The sequence below is a fragment of the Salvelinus alpinus genome, chromosome 14, assembly GCF_045679555.1.
Source record: "Salvelinus alpinus chromosome 14, SLU_Salpinus.1, whole genome shotgun sequence".
Classification (NCBI taxonomy): domain Eukaryota; kingdom Metazoa; phylum Chordata; class Actinopteri; order Salmoniformes; family Salmonidae; genus Salvelinus; species Salvelinus alpinus.
In genome coordinates, this window is record NC_092099.1 from 46,443,901 (window position 1) to 46,462,825 (window position 18,925).

At 46.1% G+C, this 18,925-nt stretch overlaps 1 protein-coding gene across 7 annotated transcripts in view; it reads right to left on the reverse strand.

Moving 5' to 3' along the window:
* The window catches only part of LOC139538975 (dedicator of cytokinesis protein 9-like), a 198,091-nt gene that overhangs the window by 79,821 nt on the left and 99,345 nt on the right, over window positions 1-18,925 (reverse strand). For all 7 annotated transcript variants that reach the window (XM_071341595.1, XM_071341588.1, XM_071341594.1 and 4 more), the window contains exons 3-7: window positions 14,323-14,412; window positions 12,711-12,793; window positions 11,937-12,006; window positions 7,703-7,798; window positions 7,275-7,409 (exon numbers count right to left, since the gene is read on the reverse strand). In XM_071341595.1, the coding sequence (XP_071197696.1) occupies window positions 7,275-7,409; window positions 7,703-7,798; window positions 11,937-12,006; window positions 12,711-12,793; window positions 14,323-14,412 (474 nt within the window). The remainder of the gene's footprint in view (window positions 1-7,274; window positions 7,410-7,702; window positions 7,799-11,936; window positions 12,007-12,710; window positions 12,794-14,322; window positions 14,413-18,925) is intronic.

Here is an 18,925-nt window from a genome sequence, read left to right on the forward strand (position 1 = left end):
AAGGGGACTGAGTCTGCCAGCAGCACTGGAGCTGGGCTCTTATAAAGGGAACTGAGTCTGCCAGCAGCACTGGAGCTGAGCTCTTATAAAGGGAACTGAGTCTGCCAGCAGCACTGGAGCTGAGCTCTTATAAAGGGAACTGAGTCTGCCAGCAGCACTGGAGCTGAGCTCTTATAAAGGGGACTGAGTCTGCCAGCAGCACTGGAGCTGAGCTCTTATAAAGGGAACTGAGTCTGCCAGCAGCACTGGAGCTGGGCTCTTATAAAGGGAACTGAGTCTGCCAGCAGCACTGGAGCTTAGCTCTTATAAAGGGGACTGAGTCTGCCAGCAGCACTGGAGCTGGGCTCTTATAAAGGGAACTGAGTCTGCCAGCAGCACTGGAGCTGAGCTCTTATAAAGGGAACTGAGTCTGCCAGCAGCACTGGAGCTGAGCTCTTATAAAGGGAACTGAGTCTGCCAGCAGCACTGGAGCTGGGCTCTTATAAAGGGGACTGAGTCTGCCAGCAGCACTGGAGCTGAGCTCTTATAAAGGGGACTGAGTCTGCCAGCAGCACTGGAGCTGGGCTCTTATAAAGGGAACTGAGTCTGTCAGCAGCACTGGAGCTGAGCTCTTATAAAGGGAACTGAGTCTGCCAGCAGCACTGGAGCTGGGCTCTTATAAAGGGAACTGAGTCTGTCAGCAGCACTGGAGCTGAGCTCTTATAAAGGGAACTGAGTCTGCCAGCAGCACTGGAGCTGAGCTCTTATAAAGGGAACTGAGTCTGCCAGCACTGGAGCTGAGCTCTTATAAAGGGAACTGAGTCTGCCAGCAGCACTGGAGCTGAGCTCTTATAAAGGGAACTGAGTCTGCCAGCAGCACTGGAGCTGGGCTCTTATAAAGGGGACTGAGTCTGCCAGCAGCACTGGAGCTGAGCTCTTATAAAGGGGACTGAGTCTGCCAGCAGCACTGGAGCTGGGCTCTTATAAAGGGAACTGAGTCTGTCAGCAGCACTGGAGCTGAGCTCTTATAAAGGGAACTGAGTCTGCCAGCAGCACTGGAGCTGGGCTCTTATAAAGGGAACTGAGTCTGTCAGCAGCACTGGAGCTGAGCTCTTATAAAGGGAACTGAGTCTGCCAGCAGCACTGGAGCTGAGCTCTTATAAAGGGAACTGAGTCTGCCAGCACTGGAGCTGAGCTCTTATAAAGGGGACTGAGTCTGCCAGCAGCACTGGAGCTGAGCTCTTATAAAGGGAACTGAGTCTGCCAGCAGCACTGGAGCTGAGCTCTTATAAAGGGAACTGAGTCTGCCAGCACTGGAGCTGAGCTCTTATAAAGGGAACTGAGTCTGCCAGCAGCACTGGAGCTGAGCTCTTATAAAGGGACTGAGTCTGCCAGCAGCACTGGAGCTGGGCTCTTATAAAGGGAACTGAGTCTGCCAGCAGCACTGGAGCTGAGCTCTTATAAAGGGAACTGAGTCTGTCAGCAGCACTGGAGCTGAGCTCTTATAAAGGAGACTGAGTCTGCCAGCAGCACTGGAGCTGAGCTCTTATAAAGGGAACTGAGTCTGCCAGCAGCACTGGAGCTGAGCTCTTATAAAGGGAACTGAGTCTGCCAGCAGCACTGGAGCTGAGCTCTTATAAAGGGAACTGAGTCTGCCAGCACTGGAGCTGAGCTCTTATAAAGGGAACTGAGTCTGCCAGCAGCACTGGAGCTGAGCTCTTATAAAGGGAACTGAGTCTGTCAGCAGCACTGGAGCTGAGCTCTTATAAAGGGACTGAGTCTGCCAGCAGCACTGGAGCTGGGCTCTTATAAAGGGAACTGAGTCTGCCAGCAGCACTGGAGCTGGGCTCTTATAAAGGGACTGAGTCTGCCAGCAGCACTGGAGCTGAGCTCTTATAAAGGGAACTGAGTCTGCCAGCACTGGAGCTGAGCTCTTATAAAGGGAACTGAGTCTGCCAGCAGCACTGGAGCTGAGCTCTTATAAAGGGAACTGAGTCTGCCAGCAGCACTGGAGCTGAGCTCTTATAAAGGGAACTGAGTCTGCCAGCAGCACTGGATCTGAGCTCTTATAAAGGGAACTGAGTCTGCCAGCAGCACTGGAGCTGAGCTCTTATAAAGGGGACTGAGTCTGCCAGCAGCACTGGAGCTGGGCTCTTATAAAGGGAACTGAGTCTGCCAGCAGCACTGGAGCTGGGCTCTTATAAAGGGGACTGAGTCTGTCAGCAGCACTGGAGCTGAGCTCTTATAAAGGGAACTGAGTCTGCCAGCAGCACTGGAGCTGAGCTCTTATAAAGGGGACTGAGTCTGCCAGCAGCACTGGAGCTGGGCTCTTATAAAGGGAACTGAGTCTGCCAGCAGCACTGGATCTGAGCTCTTATAAAGGGAACTGAGTCTGTCAGCAGCACTGGAGCTGAGCTCTTATAAAGGGGACTGAGTCTGCCAGCAGCACTGGAGCTGGGCTCTTATAAAGGGAACTGAGTCTGCCAGCAGCACTGGAGCTGAGCTCTTATAAAGGGAACTGAGTCTGCCAGCAGCACTGGAGCTGGGCTCTTATAAAGGGAACTGAGTCTGCCAGCAGCACTGGAGCTGAGCTCTTATAAAGGGAACTGAGTCTGCCAGCAGCACTGGAGCTGGGCTCTTATAAAGGGGACTGAGTCTGCCAGCAGCACTGGATCTGAGCTCTTATAAAGGGACTGAGTCTGCCAGCAGCACTGGATCTGAGCTCTTATAAAGGGAACTGAGTCTGTCAGCAGCACTGGATCTGGGCTCTTATAAAGGGAACTGAGTCTGCCAGCAGCACTGGAGCTGGGCTCTTATAAAGGGAACTGAGTCTGCCAGCAGCACTGGAGCTGAGCTCTTATAAAGGGAACTGAGTCTGCCAGCAGCACTGGAGCTGGGCTCTTATAAAGGGAACTGAGTCTGCCAGCAGCACTGGACCGTGGAGTTGACCTATGGCCCCCAATCAGCCAGAAAGAATGATGTCACTACCTCAGGTCGGCCTCAGATCGTCTCAATTACACACCTTCCGAAGCTGGTGATTCAGTCAGCCACCATAAACTAACCACCTTGGCTGATTACGGATATGCATCCAGGCTTTGGTTATTATAGAGTTCATTCAAATGTCCAGGAGATCCTACCATGGGAGGCTGAGGTGTAGTCATTCCACTGTTGTGTAAACAACCTCCCCAAAATATTGCCTGAATGTTTCTATATAAATCATAGCTCCACATAACATCAGGCTGAGCCTTTCGGCCTGCAGAGAGGGGCCTGTAGAGAGGGAGGTGAATGGGAGGGAGAGTCATTAGCTCAAGGCCAGTAGAGTAAACACTAGTTAAGGGGTGTTTGGGACAGGAGTCAGAGTGGATTCATCATCAAGGGACTAATAAGCAGGGTTCGTTAAATAACACATTAACTGTGAGTGGAGAGTAGATTATCACTATACTGGGTTCGTTAAATAACACATTAACTGTGAGTGGAGAGTAGATTATCACTATACTGGGTTCTTTAAATAACACATTAACTATGAGTGGAGAGTAGATTATCACTATACTGGGTTCGTTAAATAACACATTAACTGTGAGTGGAGAGTAGATTATCACTATACTGGGAGGGAGAGGAGAGAGAGGAGAGGCGAAAGGAGGAAGAGGGGAGAGGAGGGAGAGGAGAGAGGGGAGAGGGAAAAGGAGGGAGAGGGGAGAGGAGGGAGAGGAGAGAGAGGAGAGGGAAAATGAGGGAGAGGGGAGAGGAGAGAGAGGGAAAAGGAGGGAGAGGGGAGAGGAGGGAGAGGAGAGGAGAGAGAGGAGAGGGAAAAGGAGGGAGAGGGGAGAGGAGGGAGAGGAGAGGGGAAAGGAGGGAGAGGGGAGAGGAGGGAGAGGAGAGGGAAAAGGAGGGAGAGGGGAGAGGAGGGAGAGGGGAGAGGAGGGAGAGGAGAGGGAAAAGGAGGGAGAGGGGAGAGGAGGGAGAGGAGAGGGAGAGGGAAGGAGAGGGGAGGAGAGGAGAGGGAAGGAGAGGAGGGAAGGAGAGGAGGGAAGGAGAGGAGGGAAGGAGAGGGAGAGGGAAGGAGAGGAGAGGGGAGAGGAGGGAGAGGAGAGGGAGAGGGAAGGAGAGGAGAGGGGAGGAGAATCTTGGATGTGTTCTGTGGTTCTATCATCATGGAAAGTCTGAGGAGCGCTGGGATGGATTATGATGGTGGTGACAGGAAATGGTTGGAGATGTCTCTCAGGTCACCAGACCTCAGATCAGATCACACAGAGGAGGTCCACCAAGTGAGAGAGGGACGTGGGACGTGGCCAGTGACTTTCTCTCTGTGTGTGTGCATGCGTGTGTGCATGCGTGCGTGTGTGCGTGTGCGTGTGCGAGTGTGTGTGTTTGTCTTTCATAAAAGAGCGGGGAGAAGCGTGCTGAAGCAGCTTGAGGCAGAGGGGGGTATGATGTCACACCATATGCCTATAATTACCTAAGAGCAGATCCCCTCCAAGGCCAGTTGTTGTGGTTTATAATTAGGCACATTATCTTGCCAATATAATGTCAAATCTCGGGCTAAATGAAACACAGATCAGAGTGAAGGGGATAGCATGCATTGCCACATTTACAAGCATTTACATACTCCCACTTGGCCAGATCTTCAGACAGTACAGTGTCCACTGCTAGGCAGATGACATACCGGTGTCCATTAAAACCACCACTGCTAGGCAGATGACATACCGGTGTCCATTAAAACCACCACTGCTAGGCAGACGACATACCGGTGTCCATTAAAACCACCACTGCTACGCAGACGACATACCGGTGTCCATTAAAACCACCACTGCTAGGCAGATGACATACCGGTGTCCATTAAAACCACCACTGCTAGGCAGACGACATACCGGTGTCCATTAAAACCACCACTGCTACGCAGACGACATACCGGTGTCCATTAAAACCACCACTGCTAGGCAGACGACATACCGGTGTCCATTAAAACCACCACTGCTACGCAGACGACATACCGGTGTCCATTAAAACCACCACTGCTACGCAGATGACATACCGGTGTCCATTAAAACCACCACTGCTAGGCAGATGACATACCGGTGTCCATTAAAACCACCACTGCTAGGCAGACGACATACCGGTGTCCATTAAAACCACCACTGCTACGCAGACGACATACCGGTGTCCATTAAAACCACCACTGCTACGCAGACGACATACCGGTGTCCATTAAAACCACCACTGCTAGGCAGATGACATACCGGTGTCCATTAAAACCACCACTGCTAGGCAGATGACATACCGGTGTCCATTAAAACCACCACTGCTAGGCAGATGACATACCGGTGTCCATTAAAACCACCACTGCTAGGCAGACGACATACCGGTGTCCATTAAAACCACCACTGCTACGCAGACGACATACCGGTGTCCATTAAAACCACCACTGCTACGCAGACGACATACCGGTGTCCATTAAAACCACCACTGCTACGCAGACGACATACCGGTGTCCATTATAATCTGTTCTGTCAACTAGCTTGATCCGCCGGCAAACGAGGAGTTCTTCAACTAGTATACAATATTCCGTACAAAGTTGACAAAGTTTTTTTTTACAAAAGCAATGTTTTGGTCATCAACCTTACGGTCCAGTTCAGTTGTGGAATGCGTGCCGTAGGTTTACCGTCTGTACCTCCAAAAGACCAGCTATTGGCTCAAAGCATTACATTTGAAGAAACCTGCGAAACCAAACGGCAATACGTTTACTCCTAGATAAGAAACATAGACCGACAGACACAATTCGCTAAAGGTAAAGAAGACAAGGCCACACCGGCCAGGACATCAATACAAACAAGTGTGTGTACAGCTAACGTGCTAGCAAGCCAAGGCTAAACAGATTGCTGGGTAGCCAAGGCGAAACAGATAGCTAGGTATTCAGGCCAAAGAGTTCAATCTTGGTTTCATCACACCAGAGAATCTTGTTTCTCATGGTCTGAGAGTCTTTAGTTGCCTTTTGGCAAACTCCAAGTGGGCTGTCATGTGCCTTTCACTGAGAAGTGGCTTCTATCTGGCCACTCTACCATAAAGGCCTTCTGGAAGGTTCTCAATGTCCACAGAGGACCTTTGAGCTCTGTCAGAGTGACCATCGGGTTCTTGGTCACCTCCAAGGGCCTTCTCCCCTGATTGCTCAGTTTGGCCGGGCGGCCAGCTCTAGGAAGAGTTTGGGTGGTTCCAAACTTTTTCCATTTAAGAATGATGGAGGCCACTGTGTTCTTGGGGAACTTCAGTGCTGCAGACATTTTTTGGAACCCTTCCTCAGATCTGTGCCTCGACACAATCCTGTCTCTGAGCTCTACAGACAATTCCTTCAAACTCATGGCTTAGTTGTTGCTCTGACATGTACTGTCAACTGTGGGACCTTATATAGACAGATGTGTGCCTTTCCAAATCATGTCCAATCAATTTAGTTTACCACAGGTGGACTCCAATCAAGTTGTAGAAACATCTCAAGGATAATCAATGGAAACAGGATGCATCTGAGCTCAATTTCAAGTCTCATAGCAAAGCGTATGAATACTTATGTAAATAAGGTATTTCAGTTTTTTTTTTGTGTAAAACATTAGAAAAAAATTATATAAACCTGTTTTCGCTTTGTCCTTATGGGGTATTTAATCCATTTTAGAATGAGGCTGTAATGTAACAAAATGTGGAAAAAGGGAAGGGGTCTGAATATTTTACCAACCCACTCAAGGGACCACGCCATCCACTCCATACCAAGTACACACTCCCACTCGTCTTCACTGGCAGAAATAAAAGCCACATCTGTAGGGCAAGAGACAAGAGAGGCCCTGGCCGAGCTCTCAACTCCACACTGATGACTCCTTTTAATGCATCTAATTCATGTGAGCTGAATGCTTGGTCAGTAAAAACATGACTTTTACATCCATCTGTGTGTAGAAGACAGATAATGATGCTTCAAGCCTGTGTTGGGACTGGGAGATGTGTGCCTGCTAGCTATAGTATGTGGTATTAATTGCTGGCCTGCTGCAAAGTGCATGGTAGTATGACATAAATGGGGATTGGGGAAGGGTCCCAGCAGTGATACAGACAGAAACATTTCCTCATTGATGCTCTGTTGTTAGCTTTAACTTGTGCTGAGTTTTACTGATCATATAAGATTTTACACAGGTACATATATTCTAGAAAGTAACATCTTTGGAAAGGAAGCATGTCCGTCTAGATGACCTGAACTCATCCCATATAACGTTAACAATTATGGTGTCAAAGCACATTGCCAGATACAAGGTTCACAATATCACCTGAACAACTCCCATACATGAGTCCAGGAAGATGGTTCCTTTGGGTTCTTTGGAGATCTTCTCATCCTTGTAGAAGTTCAGGTTGTAAGAGCCATCACCCAGCTGGGTTAGGTGGAAATACCTCCTCTTGAAAGACTGGAAAGTACAGTAAAACAATAACAATCCCATTTCTATTATTAGAGAACAAGAGGCACAATTTGGGCTCAGATAATTGCCCCAGCATGGTTAGGAGGAAGTCAACACCATTAGTATTTCACAAATTCCATCAGTTTGTCTGATAAATGGTGTTGATGAAAATCTAGCTTCCTCCTTCTGTCACTGGAGACACGAGAACGGACTATTGCTCATCCCGATACATCTGGTACACCGTGTAAAAACCATTCCTCACAGAGACAGCTAGTGTCATCATCCTCATTAGGATCACTCACCCTCATGGTGACACTGATGGCACTGTTCATGTTGCCTTTGTACAGCCAGCCATGCTTGGTGATCCCTCCTTTCTGGGAACCTAGGGAGGTTGTGTCCTGGAAGAGACATGGAAATGGGCTCAGACACACTCAAGACAACACACAATGACATACACTGCACCACATCAACACATTACTGTGCTCACTCTCTGCCAAACTGTGCAACGCCCCTTGATCCTGTGGCTGATATAAATGTCAGTATAGGAGACATGGAAGACGAGATGAGAAAAACCTCCGTTTGATGTACACTCTTAGAAAAAAGGGTTCCGAAAGGGTTCTTCGCCTGTCCCCATAGGATAACCCTTTTTGGTTCCAAGTAGAACCTTTTTTGGTTCCAGGTAGAACACTTTTGGGTTCCATGTAAAACCCTATGTGGAAAGGAACCAAAAAGGGTTCTTTAAAGGGTTCTACTATTGGTATAGCAGAAGAACCCTTTTAGGTTCTAGAAAGCACCTTTTTTCTAAGAGTGTAGGTCTATTTGATTCCAAACAAGCAGCCAGCATATTCAACAAACCTCCACTATGAACCCAAATAAACAGCCCCTCTCCATGGCTTCTGCACTGAGACGTGACCATATCATCCCAGTTCTTAGGTATACCATGAAAGCATCCAATCCATTGGCAAAGGGCACATATGACGAAAACACATGGCTACCATCTCTATTCCATGAAGACTTCCATAGGCGTAAATGATCTGTGTAAATAAGTCAATTAGGAGAGTAGTAAGCGTAGAGATGACAGGGCACCAGCGTTTTACCCCTGGCCTGGTCTCCATCAGGTCTTCATGATCAGAACACATGCCCAGAGTGTTTAAGCCTCTTCTCTTTGACAGACTACAGAGTTAAAACCCAATGTTCCAGATACTTTTAGAAACTGACAATAATGAAATGGGTTTATAATATGACTTTGTATGACATGATTCCTATTCTCTTTCTCATCCAATAAAATGTATTTAAAGGTGTTGGCAGAGCATATCATCGACTCATCTGAGGAGGGTCTGGAAACGTTCAGGGCCTGCTTCCAGTCATCACCCTCTGGCCAGAAGACACCAGTCCCCAGAGGACCCGACATTTTACTTGTGTTTACTTTCAGTGAACCCCAAAGCTCCGCAAATGTTGCCTGGCAACACCCAAACAACCAGATGAACAAAACTGTTGCATCAATCAACCTTAGATGCAATACACTGCAGAATATTTCCATAATCATTTACACATTCGACCATAAACGTTTTACCCCTCCCTGCCTGTGGTAATGCTATTGTCTTTAAATACATGAACAGACATGGGGCTGGGGTTTCTCTCTCTGTGTGTGTGTGTGTGTGTGTGTGTGTGTGTGTGTGTGTGTGTGTGTGTGTGTGTGTGTGTGTGTGTGTGTGTGTGTGTGTGTGTGTGTGTGTGTGTGTGTGTGTGTGTGTGTGTGTGTGTGTGTGTGTGTGTGTGTGTGTGTGTGTGTGTGTGAGTGAGTGAGTGAGTGAGTGAGTGAGTGAGTGAGTGAGTGAATGAGTGAGTGAGTGAGTGAGTGAGTGAGTGAGTGAGTGAGTGAGCAAGTGAGGACTTATTTGGGGATTTCAGGAGAAAAGGGTCACTTTCTTAACTATCATCTGCTCAGCCCACTTCCCTGCAAGAGACTGCTGAGGGGTCTATAGATGGGACACTCTCGGCTGCTGGGCCTGGGAACATTCTCTTACAGTGGTGTGGGAGAGAGGTGAGGTGAAGGGTGAGCTGGGAGGAGTCTTGTTATCAGATCCAATGCCCCTCGCCTGTCAGATCTAATGCCCCTCCCCTGTTAGACCTAATGCCCCTCCCCTGTCAGATCTAATGCCCCTCCCCTGTTAGACCTAATGCCCCTCCCCTGTCAGAGCTAATGCCCCTCCCCTGTCAGATCTAATGCCCCACCCCTGTAAGACCTAATGCCCCTCCCCTGTCAGATCTTAATGCCCCTCCCCTGTCAGACCTAATGCCACTCCCCTGTCAGATCTAATGCCCCTCCCCTGTCAGATCTAATGCCCCTCCCCTGTCAGATCTAATGCCCCTCCCCTGTCAGATCTAATGCCCCTCCCCTGTCAGACCTAATGCCCCTCCCCTGTCAGATCTAATGTTCACTGAGGCACAGAGTTTCTAAACCCAGAGACGCAACATCGCGAGACTTCCGGGAATGCTTGCAGACCAAGCAGACCAGGCAGACCAAGCAGACCAGGCAGACCAGGCAGACCAAGCAGACCAAGCAGACCAGGCAGACCAAGCAGACCAGGCAGACCAAGCAGACCAAGCAGACCAAGCAGACCAGGCAGACCAAGCAGACCAGGCAGACCAGGCAGACCAAGCAGACCAGGCAGACCAGGCAGACCAGGCAGACCAAGCAGACCAGGCAGACCAGGCAGACCAGGCAGACCAGGCAGACCAGGCAGAACAAGCAGACCAGGCAGAACAAGCAGACCAGGCAGACCAAGCAGACCAGGCAGACCAGGCAGACCAGGCAGACCAGGCAGACCAAGCAGACCAAGCAGACCAAGCAGACCAGGCAGACCAGGCAGACCAGGCAGACCAGGCAGACCAAGCAGACCAGGCAGACTTAGCTAGCCAACGTCGCCATGACATCGCCATGACATCGCATGATCGGGAATTCCTATTGGAGAAGCAGGTTCTGCCTATCTTCATACTGTACTGTGTTTGACTGCAGGGTTCAGTGGTCAGGCGCTGACCTCTGGTGACCTGGGCTAGTCTCTCGGCTCAACAAACCATTTGCCTAAATCACAGATAAGTGAATAAGGTTACTCAAGTCTCAATAAATATTACTCTAAAGACCTGTAGGGGGCATTGTCTGACACGAAATAAAGGAGACATAATTCACACGTATGTGACAGATGCAAATGTCAACATGACCCTAGCCATTTAAGAGACTGCCTCAGGTCATGCTCTGCAGAACACCATCCCTCTGAGGGTTCTACAGGCATCCGTGATTCAGCCTCTCTTCCGAGTTGGCTTGAACGCAGGTGACTCCATAGCCTCCCTCGTGTGCACTGACTCCCTGTCTCACAAGCCCTTTCAAGGCCAACAAAGACTAATTTACACTGTTCACAGCAGAATCAGACATTTCTATGGTTCACAGACCAAAGGGTTCTAGCTACGGTTTCACAGTTGTATAAATCAGGCAGTCACTAAATGTAAAATAATTTGCTCACAACAAAAAGGGCCAAACCCATGAGCTGTAAGGAGTGAGGAACCTCGGACCATGAACACATGAACTTCTGCATGAGAAGAAAAAAAGAAAACCTGAGACCATTTGAGAGGAGGCCAGTGAACCAAAATCTTGCAGCTAATTACCCTTTATACTTTAGACATAACACGTGCTATTAAGACACAACATGCTATTTAGACATACCAAATGCTATTTAGACACAACATGCTATTTAGACATAACATGTGCTATTTAGACATAACATGTGCTATTAAGACATAACACGTGCTATTTAGACACAACACCTGCTATTTAGACATAACACATGCTATTTAGACACAACAGGTGCTATTTAGACATAATATGTGCTATTTAGACACAACACCTGCTATTTAGACACAAAATGTACTATTTAGGCACAATATGTGCTGTTTAGACACAGAAATCTTTCATATTTTGCCGGAGACATTTAACAACTGTGATTGGACCAGGAAAGCCAAATCAGTCGTAGTCTGAATGAAAACTTGAAATAGGATTTGATGCTTGTGAGACTCAGAAGGGGTGTTCTTCTAGGTAATACAGGTTTCTAGGAGTAAAGAGTTTAGATACCGGGGCCTTCTGGCAGTGTAGAAAGCTGCTGGACTGTCTTAGAGGAGCATGAACATTTCATTAATTATTCTGTCTGTCTGTCTGTCTGTCTGTCTGTCTGTCTGTCTGTCTGTCTGTCTGTCTGTCTGTCTGTCTGTCTGTCTGTCTGTCTGTCTGTCTGTCTGTCTGTCTGTCTGTCTGTCTGTCTGTCTGTCTGTCTGTCTGTCTGTCTGTCTGTCTGTCTGTCTGTCTGTCTGTCTGTCTGTATGGAGGATTATTTGATTTAAAATTATTTGTACATGGAGCATGTGGGCAAGGCTGAGGGTCAAGAGTTGAGGTAAAAACTTAAGATCTGTGTGCTGATAGGAATAAACACAAGTAGCTTAGCTAAATAGTTTGTTATTTGTAACCTTCTACAGACATTCACTTACCTCATCTTTATCGACATCTTCATCAACCTCAAAAACGTGGACAGCCAGTTTGTCTGGTCTGGACACTTTGCTGTAAAACACAAGGATGTGAATAAAGTATGATGTGATCTTATCTATCAGAGGTCAGAGGTCATTCATTATCTATCAGAGGTCATTGATTGTTATAAGAAATGAAACCGAATGTAATGTACTTTACAAGTCCCACTTACATAGGAACCTTGAACTAATTCAACCCAGGAAAACCACTGTAAAAATTAGTGTCATGCCATATTTCATTGTTTCAATTTCCCTCCCTGGACACTGAATGGTGACATCAATGGCAAGTCTCAAGGTTGGGGCAGCTTCGTTTTATGTCCAAATTCCACAACGATGACACCGGAAACCATATTCCTGGAACTAATGAGACACTGTTAGAACCGGGGTTAGTTTCCACACTGACTAAATCCCACTGCTCCAGGAATAACGCGAGTTTGGCTTGAACAGGAAGTATCCATTGTTATTGCTGGTTAAAACATAAAACCTGCATTTCCTTGTAGGGTATCCAATGCCAAAATCTCCTCCCCAATCAGCAACTAAGGCTGATAGAAGATTACAGACAGCCTGACACTGTCTGACAGCTGTGTGTGTGTGCGTGTTTCTGTGTGCGTGCATTTTAGTGTGAAATCTTGGCACAAAGAGGGTAGCTGTACTAACTTGCCCAGGAGGAAATCATCACTTGGTTACATGATATACAACACTGTACTGTCAAGACACCGTTCTAAACAACAGGCTTACTTTGGAAGCTGCCGAAAGTCCCCAGAGTAGTCCTCATACTTGTAATTAACGACATGCCAGTCAGTGTTGTAGGTCTTGATGCACTGAAATAAAGAGAGAGACAATCAACGGCTTTCATGTGTAAATCAAGACACAGTTTCAATGTTTAGTCTTTGTCTCATCTCACATCCTAGATATCAGTTTAGTTATTTTACCTAAATGCTTTGAGTCTTTGTCTCATCTCACATCCTAGATATCAGTTTAGTTATTTTCCCTAAATGCTTTGAGACTTTGTCTCATCTCACATCCTAGATATCAGTTTAGTTATTTTACCTAAATGCTTTGAGACTTTGTCTCATCTCACATCCTAGATATCAGCTTAGTAATTTTACCTAAATGCTTTGAGACTTTGTCTCATCTCACATCCTAGATATCAGCTTAGTTATTTTACCTAAATGCTTTGAGACTTTGTCTCATCTCACATCCTAGATATCAGCTTAGTTATTTTACCTCTACCTCTTTTTGGTTATTAAAATGGTAGAGTTTTTTGGTTGAGTCAATTCTTGCAATGAGAAAAGGAAATGTTTTATGATGATAACAGTATGACAGAAATCTGAATTATGACCCATCCACAGTTATATCTGAGAACAGATATGTAGGCTATGTGTGACATTTTCAATGTATATAGTTCGGTCCTGGACTAATCAGGTTCTGTACTATGCATTATGTCATGTTTCATGTGGACCCCAGGAAGAGTAGCTGCTGCTTTTGTAGCGGCTAATGGGGATCCTAATAAATATCAAACATCAAAATACTTCAGCGTTGTTAGGGGAGCCTGGCTGTCCAGTAAGGAGGAGTTCATAGACCAATACAAAGGTCGCTGTAAAGTATCCCATCTACAGTTAGTCCAGAGCAGGTGCGTTTAAGGCGTGTGTTTGACACTTCACCCCAGACTTCGTGTGTCAGGTGAACTGTTGTTCACTCACCTTTGGTCTAATAATTCAGAACAGAATGGACAGTAAGCCTGACTATATTCTGATTTCAAGATCAATTTCAATACCACTTAGTTGCAGAAGGCATTTACCGGGCTTGGTACAGGGAGGCACTACTGTTAACAGAGCTCTGAGAGAATGAAGACCAGACGTTTTGAGAAGAACAATCCATTTACCTTGGAACTGGATTCCGTTTATCAGTTTTTTGGTCTCCTGGCCTGAACAGATGTTATTGAAGAGAATGAAAATACTCCTATTTGCTGGATGGCTTCCAGTAACGGCCCATAATTCCTACGCCTGTCTGTACTGAACAATAAAACACCATTGTGTAACAAAGTATGTGCTAAGTGAAAGTTCGGTTCGGCTGAACACATTCAATAAACAATGGGGAAATCATCACAGACCCTAAAGTCTGTGCGGCACAGTGTGTTTCCATATCTATTGATCTCGTACAGGCCGCCATCTACATAAATGAGAGGTCAGAAGCTGGCTGAAGACTGACTCTAATGTCTGTATTTAATATGGCTGCATGGTGAAAGTAATGGCACATCTCAATGCCAACACCTAACTGTCAATAAGACCACTGCTCTACCTGCACAAAGGTTCATTCCTGCAGGGTTATTGCACTCGTAGGATCTTACCTCTTGGACAAACAGACTCTGCGCCTCCTTCTCTGCGTTCTCAGGCACTGTGGGGTAGACAGTTCTTCCTTGGCGTCTCTGAGTCGAAATCTGTAGACGGAAAACAGTTTTATTTATTAAATCAAGTTCATGCCAGGCTCTGGTTAAATTATGAGACTGGATGAGCGTAGAGTGATGCTCTGAAAATTAACCCACAACGGTAAATCACGACAGAATAAGAAAAGACAGCTATACAAGACATCCTTTGGGAATGACAACACAGATTCCTAACATGTTTTTTTCTCAGTACTACAGTATGTGGACCTGGTTTACTAAACGCTCCGGGAAAATATTGTTTCATGCTAGAGAATGGTCTCAGGTCTGTGGAGGTTCTAGAGGGCAGAGAGGGAGGCAGGGCCAGAATGGGATGCTCCTCTCCTACACATTGTTGAGCTCCAGGCCAGGGCCAGGGAACCACATACAGACAGACACACCCAGGGCCTCAGCCTGGTTCTCAGCCACCCAGCCCAGCCATGGGGCTCCCTCCCTCCCCGAGGAGCTGGGGCCGGATTCACAAAACATTCCTTATGAAAAAACTTAAGAGGTTTCTTTAGGAAAAAAATTTATAAGTTCATAAGATAGTTCGTAAATGCAGTTCCTCTAAATGTTCTTAGGAACTTCGTAAATATTTTTCTTAAGAACTTCGTAAATATCTTCTTATGTGTCATTGACATTAGTGACATGCTTGAAACCAATAAATAAGCTTACGTGACAGGGATGATAGGATTAGGTTATTTCATAATTTTTCACACATTATAGCCATCAGATTAGCTATATCAAAATAAAAATGGATAACCAAGGAAAGAGCAAAAAACCCATCAGCAAACAAGAGCTTGACGTGATGGTGGAGGAAAGAGCAGCCAGGAAAAGGTTGCTGTTGGGGAGACTGAATAACTGCCGGGTCACTGCAGAGACCAAAAAGAGAGGATGGGTGAGAGTGGCCGTGTCTGCCGCCGGGGGTATAGCAAGGGACAGTGACGGCGTAAAGTGGTCCGACATCAAGGCGGCTGCTAAGAAGAAGGGAGCGTAGAGACCACACATGTGGACCAGCTGGAGGAGAAGGTGTCGTCCATGATAGGAGAGACGGTGGTAGAGGGACTGCGCAACCGCTAAGTTAGGTAGCTACGTTAGCTAGCTAACGTGTAACGACATTATAGCCAACAACATAGCTAACGACGTTACGCGTTACCTAAGTTAGCCAAGTTCTTTTTTTGCAAATTGACGAGATAGCGTTAGCTATTTAACACTTATAGAATATTGTAATACGTTGTTAATTACTAGCTAGCTAGATAATGTGTGTTAAATTTATTTTCTTGCTGTATTTAAATATCCGGTAGCCAACTGTGTCTGTGGCGCAAGAAAACGTTCATGTTTACAGACGTATCCATTCGTCTCAGGACAAGGGTTTAGCTGTCCTAAAGTTAAGTACATTTCCAAGAAGAAATCCTAAAACATTATTTTCAAGAATTCCATTTGTTCTTAACTTTTTTTCTTAGGAAGAAACATAGAAAAACTTTAAGAACATTTCCAATAACTTTATTGAGGAATAGCAACTTTGCTTAACTTTCTTCATAAGTCTATAATTAAGGAAACAATTGCAGTTAAGAAGACATTTCTTCTTAAGATGGTTTTGTGAATCAGGCCCCTGTACTTTTGCACACACTGTATATAGACTTTATCTATTGTGTTATTGACTGTACGTTTGTTTATTCCATGTGTAACTCTGTGTTGTTATATGTGTCGAACGGCTTTGCTTTATCTTGACCAGGTTGCAGTTGTAAATGAGAACTTGTTCTCAACTGACCTACCTGGTTAAATAAAAAAGGTGAAATAAAAAATAAAATAAAAAACTCTGTTTCTCAACACCTCCACTACCTTTCTCCTGCTCTCTCTCTCTAATGGCTGTTTCCTTCAGCTGGTGGTGGGTGTGGTGGGTGGTGTTGGACTGACGGAATGACGGAACACAGATACACCTAGTAGTATCTACAGTATCAACATAATACCACTAGAATAACTAGGAACTCAGTGCTTTCAACATGCCAGTCCTCACAGAAAATATCTTGACACGTTCAACCCTCATCACCCATTCATAAGGCCTCTAACCTAACTACACAGAACCTACTCAGTAGGACTTCATTTTCAGTAAGACCGTTTTTCACTAAGACAGATACATTTTGTGAATGAATTACTGTATATGTGGGACTCATTTTTAGATATGAGTAATGTCTTGACGTGCAGGAGGATTTATGAAAGTCAACTACTGTTTGGAGATCCCTGCTGTTGTTCTTCATTCTTAACAGCACATTTTCATCCCAGTTAGGAGCGTAGCCTAGTTTTGAGTTCCCATTGGAGACCTGTCTGACACGTCTCACTAAAAAGGAGATTCCCCCTGATAATAACTGTTCAACAGAGTGTTTTGTACCCCTATCCTCTCTTGATGTTTACTCCATGGTGATTCCTTAAGCAGAAACTTTTCAAATGAACATCTTTAAAGTAGGAGATATGAAGAAAAAAAGCACCACTGCAGAGGATGCAGCAGAGTACAGTTACCCCACATGGGTGAGAGAGAAACAAACTACAGCAGAGTACAGTTACCCCACATGGGTGAGAGAGAAACAAACTACAGCAGAGTACAGTTACCCCACATGGGTGAGAGAGAAACAAACTACAGCAGAGTACAGTTACCCCACATGGGTGAGAGAGAAACAAACTACAGCAGAGTACAGTTACCCCACATGGGTGAGAGAGAAACAAACTACAGCAGAGTACAGTTACCCCACATGGGTGAGAGAGAAACAAACTACAGCAGAGTACAGTTACCCCACATGGGTGAGAGAGAAACAAACTACAGCAGAGTACAGTTACCCCACATGGGTGAGAGAGAAACAAACTACAGCAGAGTACAGTTACCCCACATGGGTGAGAGAGAAACAAACTACAGTAGAGTACAGTTACCCCACATGGGTGAGAGAGAAACAAACTACAGCAGAGTACAGTTACCCCACATGGGTGAGAGAGAAACAAACTACAGCAGAGTACAGTTACCCCACATGGGTGAGAGAGAAACAAACTACAGCAGAGTACAGTTACCCCACATGGGTGAGAGAGAAACAAACTACAGCAGAGTACAGTTACCCCACATGGGTGAGAGAGAAACAAACTACAGCAGAGTACAGTTACCCCACATGGGTGAGAGAGAAACAAACTACAGCAGAGTACAGTTACCCCACATGGGTGAGAGAGAAACAAACTACAGCAGAGTACAGTTACCCCACATGGGTGAGAGAGAAACAAACTACAGCAGAGTACAGTTACCCCACATGGGTGAGAGAGAAACAAACTACAGCAGAGTACAGTTACCCCACATGGGTGAGAGAGAAACAAACTACAGCAGAGTACAGTTACCCCACATGGGTGAGAGAGAAACAAACTACAGCAGAGTACAGTTACCCCACATGGGTGAGAGAGAAACAAACTACAGCAGAGTACAGTTACCCCACATGGGTGAGAGAGAAACAAACTACAGCAGAGTACAGTTACCCCACATGGGTGAGAGAGAAACAAACTACAGCAGAGTACAGTTACCCCACATGGGTGAGAGAGAAACAAACTACAGCAGAGTACAGTTACCCCACATGGGTGAGAGAGAAACAAACTACAGCAGAGTACAGTTACCCCACATGGGTGAGAGAGAAACAAACTACAGCAGAGTACAGTTACCCCACATGGGTGAGAGAGAAACAAACTACAGCAGAGTACAGTTACCCCACATGGGTGAGAGAGAAACAAACTACAGCAGAGTACAGTTACCCCACATGGGTGAGAGAGAAACAAACTACAGCAGAGTACAGTTACCCCACATGGGTGAGAGAGAAACAAACTACAGCAGAGTACAGTTACCCCACATGGGTGAGAGAGAAACAAACTACAGCAGAGTACAGTTACCCCACATGGGTGAGAGAGAAACAAACTACAGCAGAGTACAGTTACCCCACATGGGTGAGAGAGAAACAAACTACAGCAGAGTACAGTTACCCCACATGGGTGAGAGAGAAACAAACTACAGCAGAGTACAGTTACCCCACATGGGTGAGAGAGAAACAAACTACAGCAGAGTACAGTTACCCCACATGGGTGAGAGAGAAACAAACTACAGCAGAGTACAGTTACCCCACATGGGTGAGAGAGAAACAAACTACAGCAGAGTACAGTTACCCCACATGGGTGAGAGAGAAACAAACTACAGCAGAGTACAGTTACCCCACATGGGTGAGAGAGAAACAAACTACAGCAGAGTACAGTTACCCCACATGGGTGAGAGAGAAACAAACTACAGCAGAGTACAGTTACCCCACATGGGTGAGAGAGAAACAAACTACAGCAGAGTACAGTTACCCCACATGGGTGAGAGAGAAACAAACTACAGCAGAGTACAGTTACCCCACATGGGTGAGAGAGAAACAAACTACAGCAGAGTACAGTTACCCCACATGGGTGAGAGAGAAACAAACTACAGCAGAGTACAGTTACCCCACATGGGTGAGAGAGAAACAAACTACAGCAG